At 46.6% G+C, this 14495-nt stretch overlaps 1 protein-coding gene across 1 annotated transcript in view; it reads left to right on the top strand.

Annotated features, from left to right (window-relative positions):
- LOC129527341 (myosin-11-like) overlaps window positions 1-14495 on the top strand; it is a gene marked incomplete at its 5' end in the record, with an annotated part of 91335 nt that overhangs the window by 41003 nt on the left and 35837 nt on the right. Inside the window, 1 exon segment of the mRNA XM_063699801.1 lies at window positions 4648-4675. Within this exon segment, the coding sequence (XP_063555871.1) occupies window positions 4648-4675 (28 nt within the window).

Below are 14495 nucleotides of genomic sequence, written 5' to 3'. Positions count from 1 at the left end.
AGAGGTTGCAGTGAGCCAAGATCGAGCCACTGCACTCCAGCCTGGGTGACAGAGTGAGACTCCATTTCAGAAAAAATAAAAAATAAATAAACTGGTTTCCCATTTTGCTCTGTCCTCGAGTGAATTTCTCCCCCTGGGTGGAAGCTAAAGGCACGGGTATCTGTCTGTCTCCAGAGTATAATGGAGAGATTAAAGTTTGATTGTTTTTTTCCTGTTTTTTTTTTTTTTTTCTTTGAGATGGGGTATTGCTCTGTTGCCCAGGCTGGAGTGCAGTGGCAAAATCTCAACTCACTGCAACCTCCACCTCCTGGGTTCAAGCGATTCTCCTGCCTTAGCCTCCCGAGTAGCTGGGATTACCGAGTAGCTGGGTTTCACCATGTTGCCCAGGCTGGTCTCGAACTCCTGACCTCAGGTGATCCACCCACCTCAGACCCCCAAAGTGCTGGGATTACAGGTGTGAGCCACCACGCCCGGCCTCCTTTCTCTTATAAATAGGGACACCATTGATTTAGGTCTCACTCCAAGCCAGGATGACCTCATCTCAACATCCTTCCCTTAATTACATCTGCAAGACCCTTATTCTAAATAAAATCACAGGTGGGATACAGTGGCTCACGCCTGTAATCCCAGCACTTTGGGAGGCTGAGGCAGGTGGGTCACTTGAGCCCAAGAGTGTGAAACCAGCCTGGGCAACATAGCAAGACCCAATCTCTACGAAAAATACAAAAATTAGCCGGGCATGCTGGCATGTGCCTATAGTCCCAGCTACAGGGGAGGCCGAAGAGGGAGGATTGCTTGAGCCTGGGAGGTTGAGGTTGCAGTGAGCTGAGATCACGCCACTGTACACCCACCTGGGCGACAAAGTGAGACCCCATCTCAATCAATTGATTAGTCAATAACATCGCAGTCTGAGGTTCTGAGTGAACATAGCTTTTGGGAGTCACAGTTCAACCCACCCCAGTGACCTTGGGCAAGTTGCCTCACTTCTGAACCTCACTCTCCTTATTTGTAAAATGGAGGCAATGCCAGTGCCCACCCCAGGGGCTGCTGAGAGAATTCAGTGGGTCACTTCAACACAGAAGTTCAGCATACGCCTGCAGTGCAGTGAGCGCTCGGGAGATCGGAGCTGTTAGTGGGATCGTAATGCGGTGGCTCTTTCTTTTCTGTCTTTTTTAAGCTTTGTGGTCATGATGATTTCATAAAGAACAATACCGACTCTTTTTCTATTGACCATTTTTGGTGGGATGAGGAAAAGTTTGTATGTGTTCATAGCACAAACATAACCAGGATAGAAGTAGAATGGGTGAAAGTAGGTCTTCCTCCTGTCCCTTTTCTCAGTACTTCAGGCTCAGGCCTGTTTGTTGTTTTTGTTTGTTTGTTTTGTTTTGTTTTTGGAGTCTCACTCTGTTGCCCAGGCTGGAGTGTAGTGGCATGATCTCACCTCACTGCAACCTCCACCTCCTGGTTTTAAGTGATTCTCCTGCCTCAGCCTCCGGAGTACCTTGGATTACAGGTGCATGCCACCATGCCTGGCTAATTTTTGTATTTTTAGTAGAGACAGTGTTTCACCATGTTGGCCAGGCTGGTCTTGAACTCCTGACCTCAAGTGATCTGCCCGCCTCGGCCTTCCGAAGTGCTGGGATTACAGGTGTGAGCCACCGCACCCATCCCAGGTCTGTTTTTAGAGATAGGGTCTCACTCCATTGCCCAGGCTGGAGTGCAGTGGTGTAATCACAGCTCACTGCAACCTTGAACTCCTTGGCTCAAGGGATCCTACTGTCTCAGCCTCCCAAGTAGCTGGGACAAGGGGTATGTCCATCACACACAGCTAATCAAAAAATTTTTTTTTTTTGTAGAGACTGGGTCTTGCTATGTTGTCCAGGCTGGTCTGGAACTCCTGGCCTCAAGTGATCCTCCCATCTCAGCCTCCCAAAGTGTTGAGATTACAGGCATGAACCACTGCATCCTACCTATATATCTGTCTTTTTAAAACACAAAAGGTATAACACTATGCTACCTCATCTTTTAGTTTTAGCTTAATATATTTTGGATATTTTTCTGTGTCCATCCATAAAGCTCTGCCTGGTTCTTTTCAATGGCTGCCTATTTTATTTATGTATTTATTTTTTATTTGTTTTTGAAACAGAGTCTTGCTCTGTTGCCCAGCCTGGCGTGCAGTGGCGCGATCTCGGCTGACTGCAACGTCCGCCTCCTGAGTTCAAGCAATTTTCCTGCCTCAGCCTTCTGAGTAGCTGGGATTACAAGCGTGTGCCACGACACCCAACTAATTTTTGTATTTTTAGTGGAGATGGCATTTCACCATGTTAGCCAGGCTGGTCTGGAACTCCTGAACTCAAGTGATCCACCCTCCTTGGCCTCCCAAAGTGGTGAGATTACAGGCATGAGCCACTGCGCCCGGCCTGCCTGTTTTTAAATGTGCCATTATATAAACACACAAGAATTGAAACCCCAGAGCTGACTAGTCTTCAGGCCTTTTGTCTTGAGGATTTCGTTCAACCAGGCCACCCAAACATCCATCTATAATCCGAGGGAAGAGAGAGAGAACTGATTGGAGTTGGGCATAGAATCTGAGGAACGTGCCCACATCCAATCAGTTCTCCGTTAAGACTACAGATGAAAGAGTCATCTCTTTCACCTTGCCTTCTTCAGTCCCATCCATCCTCCCATTCATATTCCCATCCATCCATCCATCCATCCATCCATCGAACTCATTTACCCACCTATACACTCTCTCCTCCCTCCCATTCACCCACCCATCCACTCTCTCATCCACTCACTCATCCTTCCCTCCTCCGTCCAACCATCCGTCCAACCAGCCATATACCCACCCACCTACCCATCTACACACCCTTCCCTCCTTTCTTCTTTCTTTCTTCCTATCTATCCATCCATCCTTCCTTCCTTCTTTCCATTCATTCGTCCACCTACCCACCCACCCACTCATCCATTTGTCTTCCTGTCTCTCTACCTATCCATCTATCCATCCTTCCATCCAGCCATCTATCTGCCTGTTCACCCAGCTTCCCATCCATTTATCCTCCTGTCCATTTACCTATCCATCCATTCTTCCATCCACCCATCCTTTCTTCCTTTCTTCTTTCCTTTCTTCCTTCCTTCCACTCACTTGCCCATCCACCTCTTCTTCCATCCTCCCATCCATCTACTCATCTGTCCATCCATTTTCCCACCCATCTGCCCATACACCCACCCACCTAACTCACCTACTCATCTGCCTATCCACCCACCCATCCACCCTCCCGTCCATCTGTCTATTCATCCATCCACCCACCCATCCATCTACCTACCCATCTACCCACCCTTCCATTCACCCATCTACCTTACCTTCCTTTCTTCCTTCCTTCCGTCCACTCATCTTCCCATCCATCTACTCATCCATCCCTCAATCCATCCATCTAACAGGCATAATTCAGCACCTACCATCTATGTGCCAGTACTAGAGATACAATGTTAAACCAAGCCTAGGAGATTTTTGATGAAATGAAGCTTGTGAGAGCTGAGCGCTGAACTAGTAGGACTGAAGCCAGGGAGTGGATTTAAGAAATGCTTGCCACTGTGGCATTGTCTACCAGCAGATATGATGCTGGGATTTCTACATTGTTAGGTGACCATTGAACGTATTGGTAACTGTTCTCAGATCCCTCTTTGGGAAGGAAATGGGTCTTCAGAGCCTGGCTCCACCTCAGAGGCCTCTTTAAGAGTAGAAGGTGATGGGTAATGTCTGCTTAATCACGTCTAGTTCTTTGATGACCTCTGTATCTTTTGGGTTTCTCTGGTGGTAAACAAGAGAGACTGACTCTGTCATCTAGTAGAGGAAAGGGATTTGTAGGGGAGTATGGAGGAGCTCACAGATGCAGCGGGAACACTAGGAATCAGGCTAGGTAAATGACAGAAACTGGGCTGCTTGGGCCCAGGGGCAGAAAGGAAGTCTGCCTCGGGGCTCTGTCCACCTGCTGTGCTTCCCTGTCCTTGACTGAGCTTGGAGTTTTAGGCCAGACAGTCTGACCAATGCAGCCTGGAACACATTCTTACCTCTTTGTTGAAGGTACTTATGAGGCATTCCCACTAAGACTGTACATGACGGCAGGGGTGATGGGGGAAACCTCAAGGACCACAGGATGCTTCTGGAAGAAGAGGAAATGGATGCTGGATTTACAAAAAAACACAAATGTGCACAATACTATATTACAGATGAAGGAACTGAGGCATGGAGTTTAAGAATATTTGCCCAAGGCCACAGAGTGGAGAAGTGGCTAAGTGGGACCCCGATCTGTATAGATCCAACATCTGCGTTTGGTCCCTAACCTAATCTGGGTGGGGTGGGCCTCCCGGGACACCTCCAGAGCTGATGTGGCTGGATGCTAATGAATCCTGGATCAGTCAGGCTCCAGCATCTTTCTGGGGCTGCCTCTGGGACTTTGGGGCTGTCCTTTTGGCTTTGGTCTTGGCCCCTGTGGCCTGGGCAATGAGCCCAGCTGACCTGTTGTCACTTCCAATGAGGCCAGCATGGAGAAGCCTTAGAATGGGAGAGCCCTGGGAGGAGCCAAGTCCAGACCCTTAGCTCAGAGCTCATTTTAATTCATGGCTCTTTTTTCTTTCTGTTTGCAGATCGGGAAGACCAGTCCATTCTATGCACGTAAGTGGAACTGCTTTTTATTCTTTTTTTTTGTTTTTTTAAATCTGGAGTCGAGATCCAACCTATGAAAGAAAAGATCCATGAGTGCAGAGATCTTTGATTTGTTCATGGTTCCAAGTGCCTCTCTTTATACCTGGCACCATGTAGATGCTCACTAAACATTTGTGATATATGGTCTTCTGCGGAGGCAGGCAAACTTAAACGCTTAATGACACCTGGTATCATTTGGTTCCATACCTCTCCTCCTTCTAAAAAACTAGCATTTATTGAACATGTACTCTGTGCCAGGACTTGAACTAAAGATTTTATATGCAGAATCTTATCTAATTGCATAACAGCCATCTGTGTTGATAGGGAAGATGTTAAACTGTCACTTTAATATTTCACATTTATCAAGCCACAAACACATCAGTGCCATATTTGGTGATTGGTGTCACTGTTTCTTTGAAGACCTAGGTACATAGGCAGAAGATAGTAACTCATTTTAGAATCATTCAGAGAGTTTTCACTATTGTATTTATATGCAAGTAACATATATTAATATATATTGTTGATTCATTGACATTGAACTCACAGCCAGCAGCTCTGTGGCTGATGCCTGGATGAAGTTTATCTGATGTGTATTTATTACATAATGGATATCACAACTTTATTGTGCTTGGAAACATGAGCCAACACTTGAGTACTATGCTGGGGACATTTTAGTATGTGTGCTGCCGAAGGGAGCACATCTGAGGGGACATTTTAAACTGCAAAATAACTAACAAAAAGCCACAAAAATACAAAAAAAGGTGGCACTAAATACACTACAGAAAGGACACTTGTTTACAGTATGAGAGTTGAAACTAGAAGGTAGAGCATTCCCCTGTTCAACCTGAGCTGGGAACATGTGCATTGGGGGAATAGAATTTTCCTTACTCTGCACATGTTCACAAATTACTACAAAAGTGCCATGAATATTGATTTTGAGGTTACAAATAACTTTCAGCAGGTCAGTGAATTTGAAAATATAGAATATATAAATAATGAGGATAGACTGTGCATATATATATTTACATAATATATAATATGTATTATATTTAATATATTTATATTCATATATATATATATGTTTGAAGGTCTGGAAGCAACTAAAGCTATAATCAACAGAGGTTATTTAAATAAAATATAGCATTTCCAGGTAGCCACTACAAAGAGTGAGGCTGATCTATTTATGCTCAGAGAGAACGCTCTTTATAGATAATACCGTTGAGTGGAAAACACAAGGGCAAAACAGCATATGCATAATGTAAACCGTGTGTGTCTTTAAAAAGAGCAGGATTGCATGGACGTGCATATGTTTCCTATTAGCATGAAATTATCTGGAAGGACAATTAAAAACTAGTACTTAGAATTTCAGATGGTGATGGATGGTAGGATGGCAATGAACTGTATTGAGAGAAGATTGAAACAATTAATAAGTTTGGGGTTGATATAGATAGAAAACCTGGAAACAATAAAACAAAGGCAATTATAAACTCCAGGAAAAACCAAAAGTTGGGATGGAAGGAGAAGTAATCACATTGGACTAAGGAGCCCAGTTGTGCAAGTTAGGAGTATTTATCTAACCAGAATAACTACCTGTGATGGAATTGGCTCTGTGGGGAAAGGGAAGAGGCTTAGATCGGAACTGAATTCTCATATTTCATGGTAGGATGTACACATTTGATGTTTGACAATGAATAGTTTGGATCTAGAGATATAATGCTACCTAGATATGTGGATATAAATGCTAAAACAACCTGCCAACTTGGATTCCTAGTTTTCTGGCTTCTAGGGGTCACCTGCATTCCTTGGCCCATGGTCCCTTCCTCCATCTTTAAATCCTGCAGCATGGTATCTTCAAATCTCTTTCTCTGGTCCCCCTACCTCCCTCTTATAAGGCCCAGTACCTTTGTGGTTATATTAGCCCCACCTGGATGATCCAAGACAGTCTCCTCATCTCAAGCAATTCACAGATTTTGAGGATAGGCCATGGACATTCTTGTGGGGGCTGTTTTTCAGCTGACCACAGAGGCATTTGATCCCCTAGGAGCCGAACCCATGTGTGAGCCACATGTCATCTCCCCAGGAACCAAAACAGTGTAGCTCAACTGCCCTCTGTTGAGTGAATGAATTAAGTGTGGTAACAGAGAGGTGCAGGAAAGAGTAGGACTTTCAGATGGCTTCCTAGCTATGTAGCTATGCACGGGTCACTTGACCTCTCTGAGCTGAGCTTATGGAGAGGCTGTGAAGATGAAGAAGAGGCCACCCTGCTCTCATTTCCAGCACCCATGCCATCAGCAGGTGCTGTTTCATCTAAAACGGTGCTATCCAAAAGAACTTTGGGATGAGCACAAAGTTCACTTAAAAGTTCACTTAATTGAGCTCTTAAAAAGTGGCAAGTATATTGCAGAACTGAATTTTTAAGATTTTAGTTAATTTAGATAGCGGTTCCTGCCTTGGACAGTGCGATGCTGAAATATTTCTCATCTCTGTCCATTCCTCTGACTCCACCACTTCTTCCTAGTTCAGGGTCCCGTCACCTCTCACCAGGGCCTCTGTAGCAGTCTCTTAAGCTCCCTGCTCCCATTGCTTGCTTGCTTCCTTCCTTCAATAAATATACATTATAAGAATATTCACTCATTATTCATTGAATAAATATTCATTAGCATGCTGTCATAAAGTGTGGATTCCAGAACCTAACCCCTTGGGTTTGAATTCTGGCCCCATCATCGTCTAGTTAGTTGTATGCTCCAGGAAATAAGTCAGTTCACTTCTCTGAGCCTCAGTTTCCCCATCTGTAAAATGGGAACAATAAGCACCCCATTGGGTTGTTGGAAGGATGAAATGAGTCACTACATGTGAAGAACTGAGAAACAGGCCACTGCCCCATGGTGAGCACTTTGTAAGGATCAACTGCTATTGTAGTGAAAGTGCTCACTATTTTTTAAAAATCCTTCCTGCAATCCAGTATCCATCTTGCAGTTTATTTGTTTGTTTGTTTGTTTGTTTTTGAGATGGAGTTTTGCTCTCGTTGCCCAGGCTAGAGTGCAATGGTGTGATCTTGGCTCACAGCAACCTCCACCTCCCAGGTTCAAGTGATTCTCCTGCCTCAGCCTCCCGAGTAGCTGGGATAACAGGCATGTACCACCATGCCTGGCTAATTTTGTATTTTTAGTAGAGACAGGGTTTTGCCATGTTGGTCAGCCTAGTCTCGAACTCCTGACCTCAGGTGACCTGGGGAGCCTCGGCCTCCCAAGTGCTGGGATTACAGGCATGAGCCGCTGAGCCTGGCCCATCCTGCAGTTTGTTGTTGTTGTTGTTGATTTTTTTGTTGAGACAGAGTCTCACTCTGTTGCCCAGGCTGGAGCGCAGTGGTGCGATCTTGGCTCACTGCAACCCCCGCCTCCTGGGTTCAAGCAGTTCTCCTGCCTCAGCTTCCCGAGTATTATGCCATCATGCCCAGCTAATTTTTGTGTTGTTAATAGAGATGGGTTTTCTCCATGTTGGCCAGCCTGGTCTCAAACTCCTGATCTCAGGTGATCCACCCACCTCAGTCAGCCTCCCAAAGTGCTGGGATTACAGGCATGAGCCACTGCGCCCAGCCCATCCTGCAGTTCTGATTCTCCCCACACTGGTTCTAAAGTCCCGTTCCCCTCCTGAAATGGTTTCCTGCACCCATGAGAATAAAACTCAGATTCCTTACTGTGACTTGGAAGACTGAGTGTGATCTGCTCTTCCCTTGTCACTTCCTGCTGTCCCCCTCTGTTGTGGCCCTCCAGCCATGCTGGGAGCCATTCTATCTCATACCTGGGCCCAGCATTTCCCTCCCTTGGACCTCTGTCCATACTGTTTGCCCTGCCTGGCCCACCCTTCCCTCCATCCTTCCCACAGGGCTCTCTTGTAACTTTCAAGGCTCAGCAACTCCCTGGCTTCCCCATCCACAGCCTCCCCTCTCCTCCCTTCCCCTCGATCTTCTCAGTCACATCACCCCGATGTAGCAATGATATCTCCACCACAAACTATCTTGATTATTTGTTTACTTGGCTATTGTGTATCTCCATCTCCTGGAATGCAGCGTTAGCAAGGACTTGGCACAGTGCCCACACACAGCCAGTGCTGGAGAAGGAGGCCTTAGCCATTGTTAGGGAGGAAATCCCAAAACGATCTGACTTTTATTTGCAAATGCATCCAGTCAGCCCAGAACCACCACCATCTTCAGTCTCTGTATTCAATTTTATATGGCTTGTTGTGAAATTCAGCCAAACTGACTTGAAGAACCTACAAGTTGACAGCAGGGCTGAGCTTTTAGGCGTAGTTGGTGCTCAAGAGAAGCCAGGCTGGAGCCAACTGTTTGGTTATGCAGTTAAGAAACTGAAAATTGGCCGCTCACCGTGGCTCACGCCTGTAATCCCAACACTTTGGGAGGCCGAGTCGGGCGGATCACGAGGTCAGGAGTTCGAGACCATCCTGGTTAACATGGTGAAACCCCATCTCTACTAAAAAAATACAAAAAAATTAGCTGGGCATGGTGGCGGGTGCCTGTAGTCCCAGCTATTCAGGAGGCTGAGGCAGGAGAATGGCGTGAACCTGGGGGGCGGAGCTTGCAGTGAGCAGAGATCGCGCCACTGCACTCCAGCCTGGGTGACAGAGCGAGACTCTGTCTCAAAAAAAAAAAAAAAGAAAGAAAAGAAACGAAACTGAAAATTGGCTGTGCACCGTGGCTCACGCCTGTAATCCCAGCACTTTGGGAGGCCGAGGCGGGTGGATCACGAGGTCAGGAGTTCGAGACCATCCTGGCTAACACGGTGAAACCCCGTCTCTACTAAAAAAAATACAAAAAAATTAGCCAGGCATGGTGGCGGGTGCCTGTAGTCCCAGCTATTCAGGAGGCTGAGGCAGGAGAATGGCGTGAACCTGGGGAGCGGAGCTTGCAGTGAGCTGAGATCGCGCCAGTGCACTCCAGCCTGGGTGACAGAGCGAGACTCTGTCTCAAAAAAAAAAAAAAAAGAAAAGAAACTGAAAATTGGCCGGGCGCGGTGGCTCACGCCTGTAATCCCAGCACTTTGGGAGGCCGAGGCGGGTGGATCACGAGGTCAGGAGTTCGAGACCATCCTGGCTAACACGGTGAAACCCCATCTCTACTAAAAAAATACAAAAAAATTAGCCGGGCATGGTGGCGGGTGCCTGTAGTCCCAGCTATTCAGGAGGCTGAGGCAGGAGAATGGCGTGAACCTGGGGGGCGGAGCTTGCAGTGAGCTGAGATCACGCCAGTGCACTCCAGTCTGGGTGACAGAGCGAGACTCTGTCTCAAAAAAAAAAAAAAAGAAAAGAAACTGAAAATTGGATGGGTGTGGTGGCTTATGCCTGGAAACTCAGGGCCTTGAGAGGCCGAGGCGGGAGGGTGGCTGGAAGCCAGAAGTTTGAGACCAAACTGAGGAACACAGTAAGACCCCATTACTACAAAAAATTTAAAAATTAGCTAGGTGGGATGGTGCATGCCTGTAGTCCCAGCTACTCAGAAGGTTGAGGAGGAAGGATCACTTGAGCTTGGGAGTTAGAGGCTAAGTGAGCTATGATGGCACCACTGCACCTCAGCCTGGGCAACAGAGCAAGACCCAGAGGCAGGAAGGAAGGAAAGGAAGGGAAGGAAGACAAGAAAGGAAGGAAACTGAAAGCTGAATAAATGTAATTTTTAGGCCTGAGTTGTATTTTGTCTAGCATGTAATCCATCCAGTATAATCAGTTTAATTAGAGGCCATGGGCCTGGCTGGAGATAGAGCTGTGTGATCAGGGGGCTAAAGTAAGAGGAGGAGGGTGGTTTCACATAAAATTAGAGAGAGGTAGGGGGGTGCTTCCAGGCCCCGGGGAGGAGTTTAAACTTTCGTCTAAAATGGATGATAGGCTGGGCGCGGTGGCTCATGCCTGTAATCCTAGCACTTCGGGAGGCCAAGGCAGGCTGATCGCTTGAGCTCAGGAGTTCAAGACCAGCCTGGCCAACATGGCCAAACCCCATCTCTACAAAAAACACAAAAATTAGCTGAGCGTGATGGCATGTGCCTGTAGTCCCAGCTACTTAGGAGGGTGAGGCAGGAGGATCTTGGTTCACTGAGCCTGGGAAGCAGAAAGTTGGCACTGAGCCAAGACTGCACCACTGCACTTCAGCCTGGGTGACACAGTGAGACCCCATCTCAAAAAATATATATAACAATAAAATAAATAAATGAAATGGATGAGAACGTGCTAAGGGACTCAAGCCAAGGAAGGACAAAGTTTGACCAGTGGGTCAAATCAGGCCCTTGTCTGTCTGTTCCAGATAAAGTTTTATTGAAACACAGCCGCACCCACTTGTTTACGTATTTGCTTTTGTGCTGCAGTGGAGAGCTGAGCAGATGTGACAAAGAATGCGTGACCCCTCAAAGTCTAAAATATTTACTGTCTGACCTTTTACAAAAAGAGTTTGCTAACTCCTAGCTTAAACAGTGGGAAAATGTGAATATTATTTATATTTTAATGATAGGATGAATGCTGAAACTCATTATACAAACAATATATAACTTCTGTTATAAAAGTAATAATAGGTGGGCACAGTGGCTCACACCTGTAATCCCAACACTTTAGGAGGCCGAGGCAGGAGGATTGCCTGAGGCCTGGAGTTCAAGACTATCCTGGGCAACTTAGCGAGACCCCACAAAATCAAAAAATTAGCTAGGTGTAGTGGCACATGCCTGTCCTCCCAGCTACTCAGGAGGCTGAGGTGGGAGGGTCACTTGAACCCAGGAGTTCGAGATTGCAGTGAGTCAAGATTGTGCCACTGCACTCCAGCCTGAGCAAGAAGCAAAACTCTGTCTCAAAAAACAAAAGTAATAATAACTAACATTTTGGCATACCAGGCATTGTTCTAAGCATTTTATGTAAATATTCACTCATTTAATCCTCACAAGAATCATATAAAAGGTCAGGCATGGTGGCTCATGCCTGTAGTCCTAGCACTTTGGGAGGCTGAGGCTAGAGATCACTTGAGACCAGGAGTTCGAAACCAGCTTGGGCAACATAGCGAGACCCCTGTCTCTACAGAAAATTTAAAAATTAGCCAGCTGTGGTGGTGTGCACCTGTAGTCCCAGCTACCTGGGAGATTGGGGCAGGAATATCACTTGAGCCTAGGAATTCTCAGCTGCAGTGAGCTATGATTGCATCACTGCACTCCAGCCTGGGCCACAGAGTGAGATCTTGTCTCAAAAAAAAAAAAAAAAAAAAAAAAAAATCATACAAGGTAAGTGTTTTTATTATACCCATTTTATAATGGGGTAAAGAAACTGAGGTATGGAGAGGCTAAATGACTTGCCTAAGGTCACACAGGTAACTGGCAGAGCAGGGATTTGAACTTGAGCAACCTGTCCCTGGAGCCCATTATGCTATTCTGCCAATTGATGCTATAGGGGAGAGAGGCGTTGCTTCTGCCTGGGGTTTTGCAGGACGTGTAGGAGTTGTACAGTACAAAATGCCAGGGTGCTTTGCCAGTCACATAAAGACCAGGGACTGAATAGCTGTGAGGTTCATCAGAGACAATTTGGCTTTCCTACCAGTGGCAAACCACAGGCTGCAATGGACTTGGCAATATTCGACCCTGGGAGCTAGGACCAGCTGCAGAATTTGTAGAATTTTGCAAAATGAAAATGCTGGCTGAGTGCAGTGACTCACACCTGGAATCCCAGCACTTTGGGAGGCTGAGGCGGGCAGATCACACGAGGTCAGGAGTTCGAGGCCAGCCTCGCCAACATGGTGAAATCCCATTTCTACTAAAAATATAAAAATTACCCGGGCATAGTGGCAGGCACCTGTAGTTCCAGCTACTTGGGAGGTTGAGGCAGGAGAATCACTTGAACCTGGGAGGTAGAGGTTGCAGTGAGCCACCATCACACACTGCACTCCAGCCTGGGCAATAGAGCAAGAGTCAGTCTCAAAAAAAAAAGAAAAGAAAAGAAAAAAAAGAAAATGCAGAGCGTTTATAAAGAATTAGGAAGAATTTCCAGGTGGCAACATTAGAGTATTAAGCACAGGGTGGTCCCTGTGAGACTGTACAGGTCACACTCATGAAGCCAGCCTGGCTGGGGGATTAAGTGGCCATTGGTTGTTTCCTCCCAGCTGCTGGGGCTGGACTGATTAAAAGGACTTGGCATTGGGGTAGTTACAAGGCCAGGAGGCCATAACGTGGTCATGAGTCTGGTCCTTCTCCAGGAAGAGGGAGCTCAGTACCAAATTCCCCAAGAAATAAGAAAGGAGTTTAGGATGCTCAGACCAGGAAGGCATCTTCACCCCTAGAGGTCACGGGTCAGAAAAGCCAAGCTATGAATGTTTCTAGACCGGCTCTAAGCACATCAACCTTCAGACGCCCACGAGCCTGGAGCTTGGGATGTTTTCTTTGGCAGAACCTCCCAGGGCAATTTATTTTTCTCAACAGAACTTGGAAACAGTGGAGCCCAGCAGCTACATGGGAAGGGGTAGATGCCCAGAGTTTATGTCCCACTCCCCATCCCAGGCAAAGTGGGAGACCATAGCCACAGATGGGGCACATTGATGTCTTTGGGTTTTTTTTGTCTGTTTGTTTGTTTGTTTGTTTGTTTTTTGAGATGGAGTCTCATTCTATTGTCCAGGCTGGAGTGCAGTGGCACGAGCTCAGCTCACTGTAATCTCCGCCTCCTGGGTTCAAGGGATTCTCCTGCCTCAGCTCCCCAAGTAGCTGGGACTACAGGCACCCACCACCATGCCCAGCTACTTTTTGTATTTTTAGTAGAGACAGGGTTTCACCATGTTGGCCAGGCTGGTCTTGAACTCCTGACCTCAAGTGATCCACCCGCCTCAGCCTCCCAAAGTACCGGGATGACAGGCGTGAGCCACCACACCCGGTGATGTCTTTGTTGTAAAAGGGAGGAGGTGAGAGAGGTTCAAGGCCAGGGTGGAAAGGAAGGAACTTCTGTGGGAAAGGAGAAGTGAGCAGCAGCAGTCTAGGAGCACTGGTTTGTCAGCATGAAGAGTGTGATCCACACGTGTTGTTTGTGCACACCGCTGTCCTGATTCTTGTCTTGGATCTGAATAGGTTCATGACCACCTACGCAAGTGGTTTCCTACATCCAAAAATTTCTCTCCTTTCTCTTGCTTTAATCAGAATCCAACCCCTTCACTTTAGAATGAAGTCAAGCAAAGTTCTGACATTAGCCTGATTGAAGTAATTCATACTTAGGTGTGAATGACTGAGTGGCTTGGTTCATTGATTGGGGCAAGTAAAGCCTCCTGGAATATATGGCAGAATTGCGGTGGAGTGGGGCTGGAACTTCACTCTGTCTTTTCTCTTTGCTGATTTGTTAAAATAAAAGTGTGGGAGGCAGAACATGGGCCCTGGTGTCAAGTGGACCTATGTTCAAATCCTGCTTCTCCTCCATTTCCTATCTGTGTGAAAGCAGGAGCAATTGTGGGCTGGAGCAATTTACTTCAACCTCTCTTTGCCTCAGTTTCCCCAGGTGGGTGATGGGGATAATTAATAACTCTCTCATTAGATTGCTGGGTAGAGTAAATGAAAAGATTTGTGAGCCCAAAGCCTAGTACTGTGCAGGCCTTCAACAAATATCAATTCCCCTTCCCCTGCCCTTCTTCTGGCCTTAGAAAGCAAGTCCCTAGAGGGTTGGGCCTGTGTCATGGAACAACTTGGTGAAATGTAGTAAAAGGAATTCTGACTGCATTAGAATCAGAGACCTGACTTTCCATTCTGACTGTATCCCTTCTTTGCTGTGTGACCTAGGG

Source organism: Gorilla gorilla, chromosome 18 (genome assembly GCF_029281585.2).
Source record: "Gorilla gorilla gorilla isolate KB3781 chromosome 18, NHGRI_mGorGor1-v2.1_pri, whole genome shotgun sequence".
NCBI lineage: Eukaryota > Metazoa > Chordata > Mammalia > Primates > Hominidae > Gorilla > Gorilla gorilla.
Note: the sequence above shows the minus strand (reverse complement) of the source record. Positions and strands in the feature narration are given on the sequence as shown.